General features: G+C 43.1%; 1 protein-coding gene across 3 annotated transcripts in view; it reads right to left on the bottom strand.

The window, feature by feature from the left end:
* Nfia (nuclear factor I A) overlaps window positions 1-26,055 on the bottom strand; it is a 338,635-nt gene that overhangs the window by 97,404 nt on the left and 215,176 nt on the right. For all 3 annotated transcript variants that reach the window (XM_041652193.1, XM_041652192.1, XM_041652191.1), the window contains exons 4-5: window positions 22,280-22,354; window positions 6,845-6,962 (exon numbers count right to left, since the gene is read on the bottom strand). In XM_041652193.1, the coding sequence (XP_041508127.1) occupies window positions 6,845-6,962; window positions 22,280-22,354 (193 nt within the window). The remainder of the gene's footprint in view (window positions 1-6,844; window positions 6,963-22,279; window positions 22,355-26,055) is intronic.

The following is a 26,055-nucleotide window of genomic DNA, read 5'->3' on the forward strand; positions in this document are numbered from 1 at the left end:
ACTGGACGTGGTACGCAACCTTGGCCTATGTGCCCAAGCTCTGGCTTCGTGTTTACTGATCAAGTTGTTGCGACCCCTCCATTTGGTGCCTTGTTTTCTTTGCGGAGTCAGTGGTTGGCTTCTGCTTTGGCCTCCACTTAGGAAGCCCAACTATCCTAGCGCCATAGGCATGGCTCAGGTGTGGTCATTAGCAGCACGTCTAGAAACTTATTCAATTCTCTGCAGAAGCCCCCAAAAGGTTAAAAATAAGTAAATAAAAAGCAGGGCTCATTATCTTTCTAGGGATGCTTTGATAGCTTGGGGGGCATTTTTCATCTTCCACTTGGATTCGTTCATTAAAAAAGAGATATTTACTACACATCACGTAGTCCGGATACTCCTTTAGGCACCAGAGATAAAATGCCAAACAGAATGGCTCAAAATAGCAGGAAGGAGTGAGTGCTTTGCCTTGAGATAAGGAAGAGCACAGACATACAGTCGTCTAGGGGCTTTTATGTCCTACACAGAGATGAGAAAAATGACATTTTATTTCATTCGTGTGAAGGAAGACTCAGTTTCTATAGAAGTATGACAGAGGAATTTTTGCAGTATATTTCTTTCCTTCGAGCTGAAGAGCGACTGAGGAACCTCCCCACTGTGAAGTGTGAGGGTTGGACAGCAGGGGCACATCGCCTGCTGCTGATGTCTGCTCTAGTGAGCGGACAGAGAGGGCCAGGAACACACTGCTGTGCACGCAGGTCTCCCACTCTGGGCAATGGCTGTGGGAAGCCTCCTGCCCACGTGTCAGGAGGAAGAACTCGCTCTGGGTTTCAGTCATCAGACACTGGCTGTGTAGCTAGCTCCTCCAGCCAAGGGCAGCACTCAGACCTGGAACAGTGTGGTGAGCCAGACATGGCTCTCCAAGAACAGAGATGGAGAGGCCCAGGGAAAACAGAGGGGGCACGAAGGAACCATGCACTGGCTGCGGATGGAGGTGCGCCGGTACTTAGACCTGGAGCTTGGGAAGGGCTCCTCAGGGCAGAGGGGCTCCTGAGCTGTGTGTAAGGGCTAATGAGATGGCAATAGAAACAGGAAGTGGCTAGAGTAGGCTGCCCCCACTAATGCACAACTCAGGCACTGTATGATTTTAAAAATATTAAAACCCTCGGTATTTTTTGGCAAACTGCCATTGCCTCAAGTTTCATAAGTTTTTTTTTTTCTAACCTTGACCTTTTTTCTTTGCCCCATGACACTTCCATGCCTCAAAATCTAAGAGGTTAATGTCTGGCCCCTGGGGTCGCAGCGGAACGTAGAATGGCAGGGCAGCATCCATCCTCACTGCTGAGCTCATGGTGTAAAGGTCACCAGATACTGAGTAACATCCCAAGAGCAGGTGCCTGGCAGCAGGGGCATAAGCCAGGTGTGATACACATAAAACTGCTCCTGAGATACTGAAACCAATAAACCAATGGAGGGGCCCAACAGATGAACATGGAGGTCAGAGAGGATACGGTAAGTCTGGACTTTATCCTACAAGCAACAAAGACTTCTGAAGTCCTCTATAGGTGTGACATGTGACATTGTGGAGAAGTGGCTGGGTAGTGCAGAGAACAGACTTGGGATGGCAGCAGGAAAAAGGAGGGGTTATAACCTGGGTAAGGGGAGATAATGTTACTGCCACAGTCTGAATTTTAAAATGCACAGGACACAATTTAGGTAAGAAATTTAAATCATTCACGTGGGTGGTTCAGTATTCTTAGGTTTTAAGTTCTATTCTCATTAAAACCAGATTGCAGGGAAGCAGCCCTCTGGTACCATGCTAATTTAGGACTCCAGGTCGGGTCTGAACTGCCTGGTGAATGGTCTTCCTTTTTCTGGAAGTTTGGTGAAAAGTAACCACTTGAAAAAAACCTTTTCTGCTTTATGTAAAATGTGGCGACGGCATGTTCTTTATTTGCAATTATACATACTACATACTGAAAACTAATTTCAATACATAAAAAGCACAAGCCCCTAGTGTCTCTCAACACAATCCTATTATCTCTTTTAATGGAAAATACAAATGTTCTAACCAACTGGTTCCCCTTCTTGCCTTGCAAGCAGGTAGCTAGGGGCCAAATTTAAAGCAAATCTCTTGGTCAAGGTTCTTGATCTAATAAGGAGTGCCCTCCTTTCCATATGGGTTCCGGTTTCTGTCTCTACACTTAGTAATACTTGTGTTTTAAAACTGTCAGCCACTTGAAATCATCTTGCAACTTAGAAGACTGTAAGTTGGGTGAAAACCTCTGGTATACTCCAGTCAGTCAAATACCAGACTTGCCTGTTCTGGCAAGACTGCAAGAGCTGTGGGGATGCAGGTAGGATCCCCCCGCCCCCCCGGGAGTGGTGCTGCCTTGGTATTCCATGATTCTTCTATTACTACCCAGAGTTTTATGTATGCGGATGACCAACAGGACTAATTGGATCCCGCTCAAGTGCACCCTACACAACTGACTACATGTTTTACAATGGCAGTTGTGATGTCTGGGGATAGACGTGACGTGCTTACTGAAGGAAGTTCCCAACTGCACCCAGGGGGCACAGATACAGGTTGACATGGCTCAGGGAGTAGCAGATTCATTTCCCAGGAGATTTCTGTACCTGCTGGTGCCCTAACCACCCTTCCCCAGACTCCTTTCCTCGCTTTTCACGTGTATCCGGATGTGATCATTTATCTGGCTCTGGATTTGACCCCCAACGTGAAGACTTTTAGAGAAACTGACTGGCAGAACTTTGAGGTCGTGGGAATAAGAAGTGCAAGTGATGTCCACTGTATCCTGGCTGACAACCCAAGGATTCTCCATCTTTTTTTTTTTTTTTTTTTTTTTTTTTTTTTTTTCAATCTCACATTTTATTTTATTTTTTAATTTATTTTTTTAAAAAAATAAAACAAACTATCTTTTTTTCATTTTTCATATCAATCCAAGTTCCCACTCCCTCCCCTCCTCCCAATCCCCTCACCTTCCTCCCCCACTCCACCAGTTCTCTCCTCAGAGAGGGTAAGGCATATTACTTTGAGGAAGGACCAAGGCACTCACTAGTATATCCAGGCTGAGCAAGATATCCATCCAAAGAGAATGGTTCCAAAAAGCCAGTACAGACAGTGGAGATAAGTCCTGGTGACACTGCCAGTGGCCCTGCAGTCTGCCCCAACATATAACTGTCACCCCCATTTAGAAGGCCTAGTTTGGCCCTATGCTGGTTCCTTCTTTGTCCGGCTGAAGTTGGTTAGCTCAAGTAAACTGTTTCAGTGGGTGTCCCCATCGTGGTCTTGACCTCTGTGCCCATATTCTCACTCCTCCCACTCTTCAGTTGGTCTCAGCCAAGTGTACCACTGAGAGTCTCTGTCTATTTCCATCAGTTGCTGGATGAAGGTTCTATGGTGACATTTAAGATACTTATCAATCTGATTACAAGGGAAGGCCAGTTTGGGAACCCTTTCCACTATTGCTTGGGGTCTTAGCTGGAATTATCCTTGTGGATTCCCAGGAATTTCCTGGGTACCAGGTTTCACGCTATTCCCACAATGGCTACCTCAATCAAAATATCTCTTTCCTTGTTCTCCATCTCTGTCTTTCCTCCATCTCACCTATCTCATTCCCTCAAGTTCTTCTTCCCCCTCCTCTTCTCCCCCAACATTCATTTTGTCAGGAGATCTTGTCCATTTCCCCTTCCCAGGGGGAATCTATAAATGTTTTTCTTTTTTTTTTTTTTTTTTTTTCCCATTGTAATCTTTTTTTTTTATTTTTTATTTTTTATTTTAATTTATTTATTTATTAAGAATTTCCATCTTTTTTATCAGTATCATTTTTTGATCTCTAGTGTCTACTCCAGTCAGATTATTATAAGTACTCCAAAGCTTCTGTGACGAGGGATCAGCCAAGCATCTATATTCAATGAGATCCAACCCCAGAGGTCAATTCCACTGTGTGCTGCTCTTTCCTTGTTAATATATTTCTGAGTTCTAAAACTTTGGGATTTCTTGGGAGTGTGCTAGTAAAATTCAAGTGTGAACTGCACAGGTGGGGATACCTGAGCTTGCGTATGAGGACATTCAGGATGGACACTGGCTCAGCATCTGCAAGCTGGATGTGTGGATAGAAGGACAAGAAGATCCAGGAAGAAGGAAAGTTGGCAGTGCTAAGAAGGATAGGCAGGGGGCTTCCGAGACACAGTTACTGATCCTATGACCTGCACGTGGATGACTATCGTGACAAAGTTCTTTAGAATAAAACGCTTATTCCTATTTTTATCCAACTTTTCTGTGATTTTGGAGATGCCCATCCTGCTGCAATATAAAACACACGGGAAACACAGCTCATGCTTATTTTGTTTACTTTATCTTCACTTTTATAAATGAACTGGTCCTTGATTCTGTCTTTTGATCCTGACTGTCTAATACAAGGATTCTACTGCATGCTTCCTAATACATGAGACACACCTTGCTTTGTACCCACAAGGCAAAACCATTCCCCTTACTGAGTGTTCACATCAACCAATCTGAACATCTCTACCTGTCAGTGTGCAAAGCTCCTCTGATTTGTTTTGGTGCCCATGGTGCCAAGTAAAAATACTTTGTGCCTATTGTTTGCTTCTGAGTTGGAGAAGAGACACTGTCCTTCAAAGGGCATAGAGCCAGACTGGGAGGAAAGACAAGCTTATGCCACTCAGAAAGCAATATACTCAGACAACAGCCACATGGACCAGGGTGAGGTGGTGACTTGAGATAACTGCTTTGCTGGGACCCCACATTCTATGGTTCCTGGATACACCATTGTTACTAAGACAATTCACTGCAAATAGCTATGGTTTGTAAATTGAAGAAGCCCCAAATTTGAATGGCGACCTGTCTCTACTGGGGCTATGGCCCTGGAAAGCTGCTGAACTACTCTGCGTGCCGGTGGCTCCAGGGCTGCGATGGCAAACTTGTCTGCTGGAGACAACTAAAACTTTTTTTTGTATGTGATTCTGGGCCATTCATCAAGGCATATTTTCTAATGCGATACAGATAATTCTGTTGAGTCTATATATTGAAGGACTTTTTTTTTTCTTTATTTTTTTCATCACTTTATTGTGGGCAGTGATATGCCTCAACAGGTAAGGTGCTTGCTGAGAAAAGCTAATAACTCAAGTTCCCTCTGGGAAACTCATGTAAAGGTGAAAGGAGGAACTGACTCCCAAAAATTTGTCCTTAGCTTCTATTTTACATCCTTGCAAGCACACCTGAATATATTCCGTCTCTCTTTTTCCTCTCTCTCCCCTTCTCTCTCTCTCACACACACCTACACACTAATAAAACAATAAATAAATAAACATCTCAGGAAGAGAACAACAAAAGAAAATCAAACATTACTAAGTTATTAACTAGTAATATTTATAATTAACTCCTTATCAGGACTAGTTATTTACAGAATAGGAGTGTGTGGAAGGACAGGAGGAAAGGAACACTGCAAGAGAGGTCCATGGGACAGAGGCTCACATGTGAAAAACAAGTCACCCATGCACTTTTAAATTAAGCTCCACCCGTAAGTATTTACAAAGCTTTTATTGTTGACAGAGTGCACTGTCTCTTCTGGCAGCAAATATTAAAAATCCTCCAAGTGTATTAACACCCAAATGTATTCTCAATCCCCCTTTTCTATTATAAATGCATTTGGGATTTGAGACTTTTGTTTTCTTGTGGAGGTGATACTGTAATGAACCAAGGAGGACATTTAAACAATGCTGAAGATATAATACAGTGTTCGAAATGACAGCTTGATTTATCTTCAAGTTGATGCTTAAGACACTGTTCATAAAGGTAAGGTAGATTCCCACACCAAGGAGAATGTCCACGCTCTGGGCATTATTTTAAATCATAAATGCCGAACAGAAATCGCATTTGATAAATGTTTTTCTGCAAAGCCGCAAACATGATTGGCAGCCCTACTCTGCTCCTTTCTTGGCTGTCACAGTCCAGTGCTAAAGCCAATTTGTTAGGAACGCCATGGCTCTGATGCCTAATCCCCTGCCCCGCGGTACAGGTTATCTAGAGACAGCAGGGTCTTGCAAAGTGCTTCTCCAGATGTTGGCTCTGATAGTTAACTAAGGGTATCAGGAAGTCTGGCACTCACAGGAAGCTGTGCTGTCCAACCTTGGCTTTTGCAGGCCTCCTGGACCACCTGGGTCCAAAGTATGGCCCTATCCTGCTATCTGACCTGTATTTCTTTTATAACCTCATACCAGGATACCAAATCAGATGCATCTTTGGGGAACTTATGGGGTCCAGCAGGCTAAAAAGGTTGTGGCCAGGGTGCATAGGCCAGTGTCCTCAGTTCCCACCATATCCCAAGCAAGCCAGGGCACTCACCTCTTTTTCCCCAGCCAAGCCCAGCCATCTTTCCCAGAGAATATGCTGCATCCATTATCACTCTTCTCCATGTATTCACTCAAATTATCCCTCATCCAGACACCGTGCCTTTCCTGCCTCGCCTTAAAGCATTCAGAGTGGAGCACCTCACCATTTTGGACAAAACTAATTCAAATCATGCTTATTTCATGGAATACACCTGAAGTAATTGGTTCTCTTACTGGTGTGTGTGTGTGTGCGCGCGCGCGTGCGTGCGTGCGTTTGTGTGTGTGTGCACGTGTGTGTGTATGACTTGCTATTTGTCTCATGTATATTTGCTTTGTCTCTCTAATGAGATAGCCTATTGAGGCTTACCCCACTTCTTTTGTACCCTCTACTGTTATAGACACATTGCTAAATATCCAGCAAGCTCAGAGTTCAAAATCAAGGTGTGCTTTTCTGTGTTTTAGCCTCTTGGAAGGCCACCAATTCACTCACCTGGTTGAGGATGTGCTGGGTAGAGACCTCCTCATTGCTCCTGGACTCATGCTGTAGTATGAGGAACTTTCCAAATCAGAGAGAGAAAAGTTGGGGCCGGTTCCTGCAGCGATTGGTGCTAGAGAGAGGAAAACAAACAAACCATAAGTTAAGTACTATGGATTCCAGATCGACAGAAACTGATGTTAGCGTAGCATGGAACATATTTTCTGTTGGCATTTATCTGCAAAGCTTATCCGGAATAGACACGAATAAACTGTGACATCAAAGGAACACTGACAGTAAAGATGGTCCACACCAGAAAAGTGCATTCTTTCCGAGGCGCCCTTTATCTTTTCCTTTCTGTAACAGTAAACTGTCACCAAGCTTGCGGCATTCCTGGATGTTTTAAATGAAAATACCTCTCATATTTTAGTCTTATTTTTTTTTTCAAAAATGACTGCCTCAAATTTTCTCTAGGTTTTTCTTCCTTTGATCCCAACAGCGTCTCCTTATCGGTATTTTGGAATTCCGTCTGAGTTTTAATGAGAGTGAATCGTCCATCTAGGCCCCCATTTCCCATTTCCTGCAATGGGAACTGTGCACTCTCTTGTCTTTGTAGCACATGAACTCCCTGCATACATCTGTATCTTGAGGTCTGTTGTTTTGCTTGTTAATTTGGTGGGATTTTGATTTTTTTTGGTGTGTTTGTGTGTATGAGTTACGTTTTTGCAAAGAAGGGTTGCTTGCACGGCATGCAGCAGGGACAGGAAGAACTGCAGTGATGACGAGATCGCATGGCCCGTGAAGCTGAAGTAGTTGCTACCCATACTTCATAGCAGATTTTGAAAACTTCTGATCCAATTGATCCTATCTATTATCTTTATAGTGAATCATTTTGGAGACATGATTACCTGTATTTTTATATCTTCCCACTTCTAGACGCCTTGCCTACAATAGCTTAACAAGTATTTTTTGAATGAAATTAGTCACACCTACCAATCTTTTTTTAAAACTGTAAATTCCACATTGAGACTAATGGTTCAAGAAGCCTCTTTGAAATATTATGTAAAAGAAGTACAGTAGATATACTTAAAATATAACATATACATATTAAGTCCACCAATGTAGAGAAATACATTCAATACATTAATATCTATTAGGAGAAAAGGTAATTAGGAACACCACGAGCCCAGATTTTACTCAAGAAATGATCATGGAGCACTGTTATTACCAATAACTGCTGGGAGCAGAAGACATGTAGACCAGAGACATCGCCCATGAACACACTACAGGGGAACCTGGCAGGTTAAGGTAGAGATAGCTGAGAAGCCTTTACACAGTAATCCTGAAACTGGCACCAGAAGTGAGTTTCTAACCCAGCTTCGGAGGAAGAGGCTCAAGGCAGTAAAAGGGCCTGAAAAAATGTATCTGGGTGCTGAAAGGACAGGAGGGACACAGATAACCGGAAGGAAAGTAGGAATTCTGGGTAGAGTGAAGAGCCTAAAGATAAGGGAACAGAAAATGTTGACTGGGTTTCTGACAGCTTTGTGTCACAGGACACAGAGTGACAAAAACCATGGCTAAGGTAGAGTCACAATGGATGGCTGAGGTTAGGTCATAAAGGATCTGGTCTTTTCTTCAGGAGTCCAGAGTTGAGTCTGGAGCATCAGAAGTTTGTGAACCATCAATGCATTTAGCATCTCTGGGAGTAGAAACCTCTGCAGTGAGATTGCCAGTGTCTACGCATCACCCCTGGCAGCCGGAGGCAATCAATCAACACTGGTCATATATGCAGGTGGCTGTACTGAGTTTTAATCACTAGAAAAAGAGGGGCCAGCAGCCTTTGGGGATACCATCGGTTTTGCATTTATAATCTAGAAATACCTCTCACTCATGAGAGCAAGCATGGGAGAGAAGGGGTGGTTGAAGAATTGAGTTGGTAAAACATGAGGCAGTGATGTCATTTAAACAAGAAGATGAGGTGAGATGAGAGCCAAGGATGGCCAGGAGGAGCCAGGTATCAGTTATACCAATCAGGACATTCTGTGTCCTACTGGCAGCTCCTTGTAACAGGAACGAGGGCTTCTCAGGATGCTTGCTGGGGAGGCAGGATGAACTGTAGAGTACCTTAAGTAACTATGGAGTCTGAAGACATGAAAGTATAGAGCAATTTCTAAAACTATACATGGAGTTGGCTAATAGCAATGACTAAATCTCAAGCATAGCTGTCATGTAAAAGCAATTCTTTACTAAGATACGGAAAACTGAAAATCGAGCACCTGTCTCAACAACAAGCTTTAATAAGAGAGGGGTCTTTAGCTCATCTTGACAATAGTGTAAACATGTTTCCACTCAATAATGCTGCTACTCATTCTATCATTTGTTTCTGTACTCAATTTATTTGCATAATTTCATCTTTTATTCCACAATATTTTATGTATGAAATGGGCTATTATGCAAGATGTCCCATGCCACTCATCATTACTGGAGCGGCCTGCACATAATACTATGGCAAGTGCTCCTGTACCTGGGGCCTCCTGGGCCCTCCAGCCTTGGTAACCAGAGAGAATGGAAAGGCCTGTCAGGGTCAAGAATCTGAATTTAGGTTTTCTTCACAAATTTCAGAGTGGAGCTCCTCGGCCCTGAGCATGGGGGCAGCCCCCTGTGGTAAGGAGGAGTGGTGAGGCAAGGCCTGGAAGGAGTGGGCGAACTCTGAGGCCTAGCTACACAGTGGTGGATGCTGGCCCTTCCTCTGAACACTTCACGTGCTGTGCGATCTGCTCTAGGAAAATGTCTCCTTCCTCTGTTACCTTTTTTTACAATACCAAGGGAGCCAGAATATGTGAAGGAAGAAACATGAATATGTAAATACAGTGCACTACCTCTACACAGATTTTAAAAAATAACTCAGCCCACATACGTGTTCCTTAATGGGCCTTATATTGACCTCCTATGTTTCATGTAGCTTGCAGTCAAGGGGGACGCAGCAAAGGCCCCAGACAGCCTGATCCAAAGTGCTCAATGAAATCATTGTGATTTCAGAGATTGGCAAACATGCACATCTAAAATTTTAAAGCATTCCAGAATCTAAAATGAGAATGAGCTTCTCAACCTGGGTTAACTAAGCCTAACAATGCAGACACCCAAACTGTGCCTTCCATACAAGGTCCTGGCTCACACGTACTCATGTCACTGTACATGCATGCAGCCCATACCCTATGTAGGGCCAGGAGAGTGCCTCACACCTACGTGCAGGCTTCCTGTTGCAATGTCCCTCTAACAGGCATAGCATTCTCCGAGTCTCCCATCTGGAAAACTGGCAGAGCCTCTGATAAGCAATAAAGACAGAACACCAGAAAGAAACGGTGGGGAGGCTTTTGGAGACCGTAGCACACCATGTATCTAGGAAGTACTAATGCCATGTAGCAAAATAATGATGATAACCATGCAAAACTGGCCCCAGCACTACCGCCATCATCATCATCACTCCCTTACGCGGTTTTCATGGGCCAGCTGCTAGGCTAAGATCTTTAAGCCTGTCCTCCCACTTAATCCTCAGAGCGCCACTAAGAAAGAGCCCAGGCACAAAGAGATAGAACAACTTGCCCAAGTCATGAAGACAGATCACACCACCTGACCTGAAGTCATCCATATCCCAGAACTGCCTCTGCACCCTGAAACAGCTCACTCCCCTTTGTATAGACAGTTGAAGATCAATAAATACACTTTGAATTAAGGAAATAGTTACCATCCCCATCCACCTCCCTCGACTTGGAGTAAAAATGAAAGTGTCTTCTATAAATACGCATAGGCATAGAGGAAGAGGCCCCTGTTTCTTAAGAAAGACGGCAATTACTCTAGCCTACGTATCTTGTTCACCAAGGAGTTTTTCTCAGAAGGTTAACTTTGGAAATTGAGCCTTCAGATGTTATTTCTAAGTCATGCATCTTCCCTTCCCCCTCATTCCTGTCATGAGTCGAATGTACTCTGTGTCATTTCTTAATAAATGGTTTGCTATTAAGACATCATTATAGTAATGTGGGCTATTGGAAGAAAGGGGTTACTTCGGGAGCCAGCCCTCTTGATGACCTGCTCTTCTGTACACATTAGCAGTTGGAGAGGGCTGTGGTTATTGAACTTCTGCCATCCACCAGAGACAATCTGCTCCGGGCTGCATTGCTGGAAAGAGAAAACTATGGGGAAAAAAATCCTATCCAAATTTCTAGGCTCCTCTGCCTGGGAGATGACGGTGCTGAGTGTAGGTCTTGTTCGGCAGGACTTTTCAGGAAGTGTTATCAAAACGTCTACCCATGCGTCCAGCCTACAGTTGAAGGCACACAGAGGCTGAATTTCCTGGGACAGTGCAGATTCCAAGAGTCTCTTTGGTACCTTAGGCATTGCTTCATATGCTTGAAAACAGTGGGCAGGGCATGGAAACTTCTGCCCCTGAGAGGCTTGCAGTCTAGGGATCAGACATCATAGCTGTCCTTTCCTCAGATCGGCATGCTCCTTCCCCAATACACACAAAGGGGGAAAAAAGGACCAAGGGCCATAAATCCCTTCCCAAGGCTATGAGGACTCAGCACTTGATTTCTAACTCATAAAATAACCATGAAAAATTAAGACATCTTTTTCTTTCAATTGTGTGACCAAAAAACACTCCCAGAGAGTTTGGAGTTTGCACTATAGACTGGGGGCTGGGGACTCCAACAATAGCACACAGTTCTATGCCGGAACAATTTCATGTTGTTTTGCATTCCGTTGGCAAAGGTCCTGTAAGAAAGTCCATGTCACTGCCACAAAAGGAGTGAACATGGGAAAATACTTGTTCTTCTTTCCATCAAAGGCTCAGTTGTAAGACACACAATGCTATGAAAACTGGCGAATCTGGAATCATCGTTAAAGGAAATTAACTTGGAAAGTAATTTATGGCAAGAAAATCCAACTCCTTTGTTATCTCCCTTTTACTGTAATATGTTTCCTGAACACTGCCTAAAAGAGAGGGCTTTTAGAAAGAAAAAAAAATAAGTATAGTCAAATTAACTCATTTTATCAATTTGTGTTCTCTGCCGGAGTTTCCTGACTGTGGCTATGACGGGCTGTAAAACTGATGAATTTGCATGGAAAAAGAAACCAGTGTAAGTAATTTGTGTAAGAGGTAACGCGGACATAGACTGCTATAATTCAGACGCCCTGCAGATAGCAGACCGCTGCAGGGTGAGCAGTTACGGGCTAGAAAAATGACCACGCTGCAGTCAGTCTGACTTGAATGGAAATCAATCATAAAGGTACTTTCTCTGCAGCTTCTACACCACAGCCTTCAGCAACTCCTTCGCCAAGCAGATTTCTGGTCTGTAAACCATGTGCTGATCTCCCCTTTCTACCCCTGGTTTTGGAGGAGTGGCCAAATGCAGATGGGGAGTAGGGTTTTCAAAGAGGAACATAAAAGGAAGGCAGTGAACTAAGACATGGATTTCCCTCTATGTGAGCTTGCCTGCTATGAAAAGGTTTAAGCAATGCTTTTCTTTTTCTTTTCTGAAATGCAGTGCTCGTTGCCAAAAGTCAACAGAATGCTTTTAACCCCACAAAAGCAGTTGCTAGCACACACAGATCACCTCACTCACACAGCCATGCCTTGTGGACACAAGTTAAGGAACTTGTGTGTGTGTGTGTGTGTGTGTGTGTGTGTGTGTGTGTGTGTATGAGAAGCACATAAATTTTTATTCATGAAAGCTATTTCAACTTTATTAAAATAGGCTGAATTCACTGATACTGAGTTATATTCCACTTTGAATCATAAAGGTTTGTTTGCCTTTAACAGGTAACTACTCTAAGTTTAATTTGTAAGTTATTCTTAGGCACTTGAGTACATATAATATGTCTTGTGAGGAACTCAGACGTAATCTCTACAAAGGATGAGCTGTCTCTTATTTACATAGCCCTCTTAGCATACAGCATAGGTCATTTCACAGATTATACATGTAACAAATGTTTACTGAATTGAAAAACAATCAAATGAGCATGCTAATGAAAACAGCAAAGGACTCCTGTCTGCTGATTTTTATTATGCGCCAGATAATGTACATAAGATATATAATTTTATCCTATACTACCCCTAGGGAACATATTAACATTATTCTCATTTCCAAATCAGAAAATAAACGGTGATGTTTAGCAAAGTGTGCAGGGATAGCGGAGGGATCTGATCTCAGGTATTTCTGCCTAAAGAAACAGGGAGCCGTAGCCTGTTCTCCTTGTCCTTGCTGTCTCATGGTCACTGGGGAGATGTGTTTCATGACATAAGTTACCACCATATAGTAGCAAGGATTTTGTGTCCTCTTCTTTCTTCTCCAGAATTTCAGCATGAGGAGTTATAGCTAGTTATAGTTATAGGCCTGGATGCAGGACCTCACACTAGGTTCAGGAGAGCGGCCATGAGGCAGTGAATGATGCTCACTGATCTCTTGCATTAGTGGCTTCTGCCTTTGGGACTGAAATTGATTTTCTGCATCTTAGAGCAGCATCATCTTGTCTAAGCTTTTGGTTGAAGTCAGATGTGGTACCCGTTTAGGATAAGATAAAGCCTCAGTCATGGGATTCAGTCTTCTTGACAGGGGAAGATTTGATGGCATAAAAGGTCGTCTTACCACAATGATCTATAAACCATGGAAGGGCTTCTACACATAAGCTCCTTCCAGAGGAGTACGCTGGTATTGACCATTAGCTGTATCAACAGAGTCCTTTTTTAATAACCCTCTAATTACCTGTCTACAAAATAGCAGTAACAAACAACAGCAACAACAACTGAATCATTTTCCTGCTTCATTTTTCCTCCTCCACTTACTGGGTGTTAATTATGGACTCCTATTAATCATGGCTCAGCTTAGCAACTGTTGTGTGGAGCAACTTTTCTGAGTGAGCTTAGTCTGTCTCTTCCCAGACATGTCTACGAACAACGGTCTTTCCAATCCATGACAGTTAGCTATGATCAGATATCCCAAACCAACTCTCAGCACACTTTGGGTCCTTATTGTGGGGCAGAAGAATTTCTATCAGGCTTTTGGAAATCAAAAGGAAGCTTTTTAGCTTCCCAGTGTTATTCATTGGATAGTAACATCTGTTCTTCAAAGTGGGGCCTATATAGCAAATAAAGATTTACTAAAGGGCATATTATCAGTAGTGATCTCCTGAATTTTTGCTCAGAAATAGAAGCATATTTTTAAATACTATAGAATTAGGTATTACTTAAAATGCAGATATGGTTAACCCATTAACGGCTGACCACTTACAACCTGCAACCTGCCAGTGTCAGAATGAGGATTTTTGAACACTCAGTTACCCATTAAATACCTATTAGCTACCCAGAATGCCGCAGAAAGGTAGGCTTTGGCTAAAACCACAAGGATTAAGAATTTTCTAGATAGATGAGTAAGAACAGTATTGGTATGTTCTTATTTTGTCACAGTTAACTGAAGTGAGCACTACAACGGTTGTAATAACCAATTATTAGGACTCAGTCCTAAAGTTGGAAATTCTTAATTATACAGATGTGCATGTTTTTAAACAATTTGCTGATAGTGGTCAGCTCAAGGATCAGCTCAAGAACACACAGTAGAGGGTCAAGGGAAAAGGCTTGATTCATAGCAATGATCATAGAAATTACCATTATTGGGCTCTCAGTAATTCAACCTTAGGGATCCTCTTATTTTACCTCTGCTATGTTCCTGAGACGCAACACCGTTTTAGCCCTCAGATTTATGCTCAGCATATAGTCAGGACTTTAAATATTTTATATTAAATAAATGATTATAACCTACGAGGGAAACATAGACAAGGAGCATTATAAATACTTACCAAAGTCCTATAGCTATTAAGGTTTAAGCTTTCATCCCCAATATAAATCCTGAACTACTCATGGAGCCATATAGCCATTTTGATCATGGATAGTCTGCACTAACCACAGAAAGTATGAGCAGAGTGACTTAGAAAAGATTAGCAATTGATGGACCTACAAAAAGAGACCATGACAACGAATTAGAATGTGTATCAGGGTATTATGTCTGCTTCTTTTCCCAGGGTCCAGTGTCTATCCTAAGAGTACTCAGAATCTGGTAAACTTAGCAGAGGCCTCAGCCGAGGATAGAGAACAAAGAGCCCAAACCCAGTCATTAGTGGCTCTAACCAGGACTGGCACACGTGTGAGTCTAACAGAGCACAGGACACTCATGCCCAGTGCTGTCCAGTGTCAGAAACACACTCCCACCACTTGTAACATACACAGTAGTGCACAAACAATGACTAGGACATATACCCAACACAGGACACACACATGCCTAATAGTAGGGCAGGACCAGCTGAGGACAAAGCCAACATCTGGGTAGGTCACCTTAGTAGCTCATCCCATTTGGTTGGTGAGGATGGGATAGAAGTATGTTGAGCCACCCATACGTGAATGGGCTCTCAAAGAGGTGGTAGGAAATCTTAGTCCTGCCAGTCCCTCTCATTTGCTTCTTGTTTTCCCATCCAGACACTTACCCCAAATGAGTCAAAGGAAAAAACTCTATGACAAAGCATTCTTCATAAATAATCCAATTTCAACATTTATTTTTAAATTGTATTGAATTATACTGGAGGAAATCTGTTAAGTTAAGCCAGACAGACTGATTTTTTTTTCTTCCTAAGAGTGTGGCAACATTTATTATTTTCTCTCCATGTGGGGGCTTGATTTAAACTAGAAAATGAAGCATTTGCAATGCTGTAATACATTTAGAATAAAGTAGCTGAGACTCAAAAAAAAATTAAGGGACTGATCAGCACTTTCTATTATGTAACTAACTTAACAGATTTTCTGTAAAGGCTGCATCTTGGATGTAGACACGATCTTTTAAAAGGCCTTCCAACCTATTGTCCACTGCACACCGTACCTTCCTTCCAGAAGGGGCGGCTCTGGCTTCTACGCCAAAGACGTGTGATGCTCATTTTAAAATTACTAGTAGAGCCTGCTATTGACCATCTAATTATGCCGAGTTCCATTTATAAACATAGCTAACCACTAAGTTTATGGAGACTTTTTGTGCGGCTTTAATAGGATATTGATCGAGAGCATAGTTTGAGTGGCCTGCCATTGAATTGTGTAATGGCAAACAAAGGCAAGGTCATAGCGACTGCTCGTGCTGGGGCTGGAGTCTATTTTTTATCATCGTCTTTTTGTTTCTTCTCTTAATGCTGAAACCCAAATGGTTTCTTTCAAATGAAGACCTTGCTTAAGAATATAAATTATTTAAAAATAATAATTTCTGTGTCCTGGGCATTGTTACTGTGTACCTTAACAGAGAGAGCCAACGGGCTGCCCGCTCAAACAAGTTTCTAAGTTATCCTGCTCCAGTAAAGGCAGAAAGATCTGCAGCCATTTGAGTGGTGACCCCCAAAGAATGGGGTATCGGAGACTTCTCCTTCTTATCTGAGATTCACTTCTTCATTCGTCTTTCTACATAAGAACAATTTGTATTTTCAAGTTTTAGTTTATTCCTACCCAAGTCTTATGTCCTTATTGTGCCTTTCCACCGAGTTAATCCTGCTTCAGTATTTCTGCCACGTCAGGTTAGACTCTGGTCAGTGGTTCTTACAAAACCTATGTGCATGGGTCTGGGCACTGGAAGCCATACCAAGGACTTACAAATGAAGTTCAAAAACGAGCTGTATTCAGAACTCCGTCATGGTTTCTGTGTGAGAATATCAACAGTGCACATTCCCAAGGCGGGAAACAGCCACTAGGGTGCCACCTCATGCCAGGCTGAGGCACAGGCCTGTTCCATTCACCGCCACTCTCCATTGACAAACAACTCAGGAACCCCAAGTCCACTGGGCAGCCAGGCTTTGTGGCGGAGTCAGGGTAATTCATCTGCCGGACTTTAATAGATTCTGCAGCCATGCAGCAGGAACCAGAGCCCGGGCTGAGGAGCTGAGAGTGGTTTTCACACCCAAAGATTCTAAGGCCAGCCACAGTGTACTGAGGATCCTGGCTTTGCAGAATTCCAGGGCTGTGAAGTCATAGTGAGCCACGGAGTTTACTTAACCCTTGCAGCCCGTTTGGGTGTACAAACCGCGCTGGCAATCAGAACCGGCAGAGCAGAGGCACAATGGGCTGTGTGTATCTGTGGTTTCGCTCGTTCCCACTGAGGCCTTTAAGGTTTCAGAGTCAACTCCAGCGACTTCAAGGGAAACAGTCAGCACTTGAGAAGGAAATGAGCAGTAGTGGGGTTTGGAGCAGAACTTTTTGAGCGCACACCAGGAGGGACATTTGGCAGCCGCGGAGCACATACTTTGAGGAAACGCTGGCACAAAATAAACAAGAATGGGCCTGACAGAGAGCCCTTGAAGCGGCGACGTTCAGCAGGCAGCAGAATGGGCTCTCCACCGCAGCTCATGGGAGGGGCCTATCTGAAAATGCCTGTGGAGGGCTTTGTGTAATAAAGCACCATCTCAACAGATGGCTCCTGTCTCCTCCTTCATGGGATTATGCTAAAACAACCTCAGTGATTCGGAACCACAGTCGCTCTCCGGAGCCTCTGCTCTGTTCTGAATTCTTCCTTTTCTCTGGCCCAGCATGCAGTGGTCTGTGTTTTCTCCCTCTTGTGGAACAAGGTAATAAATAATGAGACGGGGTTCAGATGGTCCCGCCACGTGTGGAGACAGGCAACAGAACGGATCCGTACTCTCAGCTACAGGACTTCCTTTGCTACAGTTCCCCAACATCAGATGATGATGGCAAAAATGAAAGGGAGGAGACAAAGATGAGGGAGTTCCTGGGTGCCTGCAGCTCCCATGGGCCAGCTGGAGTCCCGAGTTCAGCAGTTCCTTGCATCTGATCCAGGCATTTATCGTCAGGCAGCTGGGCTGTCTAGTCTAACTTTCACCTAGGAACTTGTGAGGCTGAGTTTCTCTGTCTTTGCCATCTTGGAGGTGGCAGGGTCACAACCAATACAATCAGCATATAGTTATCTCAGCGACTTTTCATTTGCAAATACTGAACTGGCAGGCCCCACTCCACTACAGTGAAAACTGCACTAGAATCCCGGAGAAATAAATATTTCTATGATCAAATGGAGAAGGCTAACCCTAGGTTTCTGGAAAGAGCAACCCTTCAATGCCAGAGGATCATATCTGAGTTACATGAAGTATCCACACTTGTGCCTGGTCACATCTAGCTGTGCCTTTGACGAATAAAGAAACCAGGTCAGGGTGGATCACCAAGGAAGACATTCTGAGGGAATAAGGAACTCTGACATGAGGGCCAGTGAAATACACCCACACAAGGGGCAAAACAACAGAGCGATCCAAGAGGTGTGCGCGTGTGTGCCATGTGGGCAGGTGGAGCACAGCCATTCGGGACAGAGAGATGATCCTGCATGATACGTATAGGAGATACGCTCTGTTACAGCTTTTGGAGGCATTTAGAATGGATACCAGGAACAAAAGCACAAGAGGAAATCCCAATGCAAACTCTACACTTTAGTTAATAATTGCCTGTCAATATTGGTTCACCTATAGTAAGAATTGTAGCAAACTACCCAAAGCTGTTAATAACAGAGGAATCAGTTAGAGATGGGGACTCTGTGTTTTGCTAACTGAAAATTATAAACCTAAAAAACTGCTCGAATATATTTTTTCCAGGACTGGTGATGTAGCTAATTGGTATGGGACATATCTAGCATGCTGAGACTCTGGGTTCAGTGTACAGCATGCACTGCCAGAATTAAAAATATGAAGAGTACTAATTTAAAACAAATCATATTGAAAATGAATCTAGGGATAATATAATTATGTATTTTACTTGTTCAATTTTGCATTATAGCAATCCTTTAAAATTTTCATTACTTTAGATATGCCACCTCAACAAGAAATGATCAATCAATCAAAGCCCAGGATCCTTTGGTCTATTTTACTCTATGATGGAGTTAGAGGAACAATCACGACAAAGGCTTGCAAGATCAAGATGCTCAGTGTCTTTGAGTACCGCAGCATCCTTCATCTGTGAAAAGGGACTGTGACTTAGGCACAGAAGCGCCAAGTGAAGCAGTGTCCACATATCTAGCCCAAAGTACAAGCCCAATGTACTTGGTAAATTCTCACTCACATCATTTTTAATATCCAAATTGAACAATGCAGGGCTAGCATCCTGGGTCTCAGCAACACATTGCCAGTTAGCTTAATCCTATTTCAAGGATGGAGAATGCTCCTCAGCCCCTCTTATCTGCAAAAATTCCCTACATCCCTAAAACAGGGGCTCAGCTCTCCCCATGTGGGTACAGGAAGAGAAAGGGCAACACATTTCTGAGGAATGAGCAAGGACCCACCTTCTTTATGCGACTCGGATGGCATGCTCTGCTAGTTAGCTTTTGTCGGCCTGACACAAACTAGGAAGAGGGAACCTCAGCTGTGGAACTATCTTCGTTAGATTGACAAGTGGGCATGTCATAGGGCATTGTATTGATTAATGATTGATGTTGGGCCGAGTCCACTGGTCATTCCTGGGCAGGTATTCCTGGATTGTCTAAGAGAGCAGGCTGAGCAAGCCAGTAGACTGCATTCCTCTGTGGTCACTGCTTCAGTTCCTGCCTCTAGGTTCCTTCTTTGGCTTCCTTTGATGATTGAGTGTGACCTGTAGGCAAATAAACCCTTTCTCCCCCCGCCCCCTTTTTTTTGGTCAGAGTTTATCACAGGCATAGAAACCTAACTACGGCATATGCCTTTGAGAAAAGTGTTCAGGCTGATGTCCAGCTTGGAGATCCCTCTTGCAGTAGCCAAGGAGATTGACAAAATAAACCTTGACAAACCTAGATTAAAGATCTAGGAAGAGAGGGTCTCTGGCATACAGTTGACCAGTTTGGCCTGAAGCCATGGTTTAGCTGATGCAGCCTGGTCCTGCTCTTGCCAAACAGCTGCAGTCAGCACAAGGCCATGTGTGAGTGAGTCCTGGAGCGATTACACAGCAGTGTGCAGAACCGGCAAGCATTGAGAAGCTGAAGGATGCTCACAATGCCAGGCCTTTGCTAACCAGCCCCCTACACAGGCACAGGAACCAATCCAAGACACGCTGCAAACTTAGCCCCAAGGGCAGGCATCCCCTCTGGCAATCTTGAAGGAACATGTAGAATTCACTTGGCAATCATGCTGCCTGAGACTGAGGGGAGGGCTAATCAATCTTGGCTATAAGAGCTGAAAGGAAAATAAGGGAAAGGAGGAAGGGCTAGATGCCAGGGATGTTTCTGAGCTGTCTGGCCTCTTACAACCCCCAGACCTTGGAACTCTTCTGGTAATGAAGACTAATGCAAGATTTGAGTAGCCAAGGCAGAATGAAATGGGCTAAAGCTCTAATATTAGAGTAAAAAGGATTTTTTTTTTTAAAAAGCAAGGCTATGCTTGGATCTCAATTAAGCTTCAATAAATATACTTCCCTCTAATGCTGCTATGACTGATACACTCTGATAAGATATACTCTTTATATGCTCTTATTAGTAAGAGTATAAAAAATTTAGAATATTGACAACCTTTAATATATGTGCATTGCTGTCTATGGCCAGATCATAGACTGGCAATTCAACCATGCTCTAACCAGAGAAGCACATGTCTTCCTGTTCAACAGTGCCAGCCAGCTCCCCCTCAGCTGATACTTTGGACACCTTTCATAACACAACCACAGGATCTCTAATGCAGGCCACCACCTGCTACTTCTACTGCCTCTCACTGAGGATTCTACCATTACCACCCAGAAGGACCTCATCACCAATGGCCGCCTCTCTCGCTGCCAGAATTCTAGCATACGCAGTTGCCTTTCCAGAACTTAAGCCTGGTCTTAAACAGAAAAGTTTCTAAAACTCCCCTGTGTTAGTCTCAGATTGTGGCCCACATCAAGGCTTACCTGAATCATTTATACTGCTTGGCTTTGAATAAATGATTTCCACTAGATAAATGATCCTTAGGGTCACCTGTAACCTTTATTGCAAGGATTAATTGGTAAACCCTTCCCCAAGGCCTGGCAGAGCACTAAACAAATAACAAATGGTCAAGAACTCCTGGATTTTCCTTCAGGCTCACATCGTCGCCTATTTTTTGGACACACAAGATTTATGCTAGCCTGTGATGATTAAAACAGAGTGGAAAAAATCTAGGCTTAGATTATCATCAGGCTGGCTTGAGTTTCCTTGCATCTATTAGGACCAACTAACTGGTTTACCTGTGCCTCCTTTCAAGCCTATAACACATACATCAGGGGCTACAAACTCCATTTCCTTCCGCAAAGGGCTTGATGCCATTTGGAAGTTGTGTTTAACAATATAACTTACCTACCATTAGTATTCTGAAATAGGTAGAGGATAAAAGTAAATCTTTAATATTTGTTTAATTTTACTTTTATTAATTAAATTTGTTGATTTATTTTACATCCCAACCATAATTCCCCCCTCCTTCCTCTTTTCCCATTTCCTCCCACAACCTCCCCGTTTTCCCCATTCATTCTTCCTCTGTTTCTGTTCAGAATGGGGCAGGCCTCCCATGGGTATCAACAAAGCAAGGCATATCAAGTTGATGTAGGACTAAGCGCCTCTTCTTGTATTGAGGCTGGACAAGGCACCCCTGTATGAGGAAGAGGTTCCCAAAAGTCAGCCAAAGCAGTAGGGGCAGCCCCTCCCCCCACTGTTAGGGGATTAAAGGTAGCCCAAGCTACACAATTGTCACACATATGCAGAGGGCCTATGTCAGTCCCATACAGGTTTTCTGGTCGCTGGTCTAGGCTCTGTGAGCACCTATGGGCCCAGGCTAGTTGTTTCTGTGGGTTCCCTTGTAATTTCACTTTAAAATTGAGACTGAGAGTAGGTGGTCGCTTTAGGAATGGTTTTAAAACAGAGATGTTCTGGAGGTGTATGTGTGAGGTGGGGAAAGAAGAGACAGAGAGCCAAAGACAGACAGACTTCCATGCTTCTTGGACGGTTTGAATTATGTCATAACAAACAATCAATGGGCCTTTGATCAACAGAACTGGGTGGTGGCACGCACTCTTCCGTCTTCGCTGCAGTTGGTCTTGACAAGCTGGTAAGGACCATGCTGTAACATGCCACTCAAACTGAGACCATTAGCATTGCTTACAGGTCAGAAACAAATTCTCTTAAGTGCAGAATTCTTTAGAAACCAGAGGGAAGAGTCAAGATCTTTTAAAGCCAAGTTCATACTATGTACCCAGGACTATTGGGAGACACTCAGTATTGGCCCTGACATAATGGCTCACATTAAAATACTAATTATTCCTAGCTTAGAAATATTGGCTTCCAAACACATTCAGTGGTGAAGTTCCTCTACGGAGAAGAACAAAAAGAGTTTCTGAAAGAAATACCCTATGTGAGAGGAAACACAAATTGACGGCAAATCTGGACCAAATCAGAGGAAAATTATACTTACTTTGTGACACTCTTACTAGCTCGGTCACACTGAAAACACCTGATGTGACAAAACTGTCCTGGAAGCCCAAATGTCCTGTGGAAACAAAATCAGAAGAAAACCAAGCGTCAGAATCAGAAAGCGCTCCCTGCACAAGTGTAAACACCCGTCCGTTATGATTAAGCATGCAAGGCCTAAGCGCACACTCAGCCCCCTCGGTGCTCCTGTGGGAGGGCACAGTCATTTGGTAACAGAGACAACTTTTGGGTTGAGTCTGGAGGTTGTGGAAAAGTTTTGAAACAACAGCTGGGTGATTTTCGAGATGGTTAAAAAAAAATCAACAGGAAATCTGAAACAAAAGACAATTTTAAAAGAAAGAAAGGAAAGAGATGACCCCCGAGGCTTAGTCATGGGGACGCAGCATCCCTGGGAATCAACTAGGAGAGCAAGGCTCTACAATGGTTAGAAACACTCACCATAGGAGTGTCTGACCAGGTTTAGCTGCCTGTATATTTAAATCAAATGAGCTTTAAAGGTATTCCTTTCTTTTCTAGAGGCCCTACAGAAGGAGTTCTGGAAGAGGCAGATGTAAACTCAGTCTTGAAATGTGGAAAGAAGTCATTTTGTTCATAGACACAAATTCATATTTGCTTAGTGAAAAAGGGTTTCGTGTTGGTTGATTTTTTTATAATATATATATATATATATATAAATGGTTCAAAATTGTTTCCTCTTTAAGTTTTATGTTTGCTTAATTTTAACTGAATGTAGTTAATTTTCTCTAAAATATCTGATTTTACACCCCACAAACATTGTACAACTTCATGGGGTATTTAAAAACATTTAAGCTTACAAATGGCGAGGGATACACAGTCTAAGATGTGTATCCCGGCACCTACAGGTTTCGTTCTGTGTCTTACAAGGCATATTATACTCGAGAGATTTTTTCGTGAAGTCGGCTTACTCTTTACCTGCTTTAAGTGTGATGCCCTGGAGCAAGTGTTAGCTGAAGATATTAAAAAAAGGAAAGAAAGAAAAAAACCAAAACACTGTTCTTTGCAGTAGGACGCACACCTTAAGAGATCCAGCCTGAGAGAATAAGCCATCTGTATGTACAGCAACCCGTCAGTAAGATGTGCACGCTTCAGAAAAGCTAGATTTCACATGCTGCTGAGGGGAAGCAAACCCATGGACTTCAGAGCATACATACCAGAAAGCTTACTAGATGCCACACCCAGCAATGCACAGAAGGAGCCAAGTTCTAGAGGGTCATTAGCAGAGCTATGAGTTCTTCTTTTGATTACAACAGAGTTTTGAGGAAGGAAGGATTTTACTGCGCTTTAAAATTTTCAGTTAATTCTGATATAACACAGGATATCTATGAGACCAAAAATAGTCCGAAGCTTTGGGATGTATACCAGTCATAACCCGCTGTTCAAAATGAAACGGCAGAAGTTCACCTTAAACATTCTGAAGGACTTTTACTTATCAAAGCGACCTACGTTTTGTATCTAGGGGATCCTATTTAGTAAGGGCTGAAGGTGCTGTCTCTTGGACTGAGAAGTAAAAACTTTAGCAAATAAATAAAAAATTCTCTTAAAGAGGTCTTGTCAAAACAGATCATAACATTTCTTTTTTACTGGGCACCATTAAGATCACGTTTACCCCAGAGATCATAACAGAGGAAATCCGCTACAGTGTACATGAATGTGGACTCCATGTGCACACCATCCAGGAAAACACAGATGAATGGGAAGTGCGGTTCTTCCTTACCTCTCTTTGTACAAGTTACAGGCTGACACTTGCTTCAGTACCAAACCCTGAAAGCCTGTATTTTCAGGAAAGACTCATAAGAATCTCTGAACTAAGCAAGCCCTTAATTCTGCCACCCAAAAGCAAGTCTATCTTCAAGCCTAGTTTGAGTCTGATGCAAGGAGTCAGGGGCAGGGTGACCTTTGTCATCTCTCACTGAGCAAACAAATTTGTGGAAACTAGATTCATGCTTAATTGGTTTACCAAAGGGATTTTTATGCCTCAAAGTAGCTAGTGAATAAAGAGATGAGTGAATCTTTAAACCAGTGATGTTCAAATCTTTTCCTTTGGCCCTCCTGGATTGCCAACTTCTAAACATCTAGGCATCTACTGGACATGCTATGCAGACATCTCACAGGCAGCCTTACATCTAACACGTCCAAAGTCTTTAGTTTTCTGTGATTTGGTGCTATCCTCTGTCTGCAGTTATACAATTGCCTAAACCCATGTGTCCACATTGATTCGGTTTCCAGGATATGTGGTTCCACCTCTCATGTTTCTTCTTTTCCTGAGACTGAGGTGGAGCGCATACCCAGTCCTCACCACCACGATGGGGAACCTCCAAACTGTCTGCTGTCTACTATTCACTCACTCATTTGGCATCCTCATGGATCCATTCCCTACTCTGGAGCCAGAACCATCTCCATCTCACTGAATGGCAGAGCCAACCACTCACTTAACACACATTTACTGAGCTGGGCTGGGCACTGTGCTGGATCTACGGTCCCGAATTTCAGAGAATTTGCAGTTTGGCCATAGAGACACATCAAAGTGTTTACAACAGATAGTATAGTCTAAGTGACACGAAGGGAACACACAAGGGATTTGAAAGGATGGCAAGGAAAACTCTTTCCTAGCACTGTCTGGAAGATATTGAGAAGATAGCTAGGACAGAGAGTTGGCAAGCTAGCTGGTAGGTATACAAAGGCTCCAAGGAGAGTAGCAAGTCCGGAAGAACCTGAGATCAATCCAACCTATTCAGGGCCCACTGGCCTATCAGAAACCTCACGAGAGTCCCACAGGTGGAACACCAACTGCTCATTTGTTTGCTTCTAACATTTTTTCTTATAATAAGGTTGAACTAAAACAAGCCCTGGAAAACTAAAAAAACTAAAATACTCAAATATATATATTTCTTTCAAGCCGAACAGGACTGGCTCAAGGAAAAAAAAAAACCCACTTCCACGTGGCTTCTGCTGAAGAAGGTGCCATTGGTTTTCTGCTAAGAAACGCCTGGGGTATGTACAATGGTGGCCATTCTGGTCCACTGTCTGGGAGAGCAGACAAAAGCAGAGTCGAAGGGCAGAATTGTTCAATGAACAGTAACACCTGCCCCAAAGAAACCCAGTCTCAGAGTTAAACTAGGATCAGGAGACAGCAAAAATAATTTCTCCTTCTATAGGTCGCCTACTGTCTCAAGACGGGGTGGAAGGGGAGGGAAGTAGATGAGCGTATGCAAGCCCGAAACATGAAAACACAGAGTGTAAGTATTTCCCATGCCCCCACGGTAGCATCTCTCCACCGTATAAATGAATGATCAGATAGATTTTATTTATAACTTGTCCCTGACAGACAGAAGGGTTGTGTAAACACTATTTAAGTGGCTAGTTTTGCTCCTTCGCTAGTTACTTGGAAACCCAGTGATGAACTCTGTTAGGTGACAGCAATGACGGGAAACCTAAGAAATGGTGGAAAAAGTGAGATGGTGGACACAATGACTAAGCAACCCGGGCAGATTAATCTTTCTTTCTCACACACACAGAGTCATAAAAATGACTTGCAGGGAAATCACACGGACCAGGTTGCTCTACGTTATTGCAAGATGAAGAAAAAGTGGAAACAAAAATACAAAGTAAATTCTGGTAGTTTGAAATTCAGATGTTATTAATGTTAAAGATCTCTGTGAACTCCGGAAACGCCTTGGGATTTCCACTTTGAGCAGGGCCTCTGAGAAACCATGGGAAAACATGGGCCGCTATTAAGCT

This window comes from Microtus oregoni, unplaced genomic scaffold, assembly GCF_018167655.1.
Source record: "Microtus oregoni isolate MIOR12 unplaced genomic scaffold, Mior012 000005F_ref0000423, whole genome shotgun sequence".
Taxonomy (NCBI): domain Eukaryota; kingdom Metazoa; phylum Chordata; class Mammalia; order Rodentia; family Cricetidae; genus Microtus; species Microtus oregoni.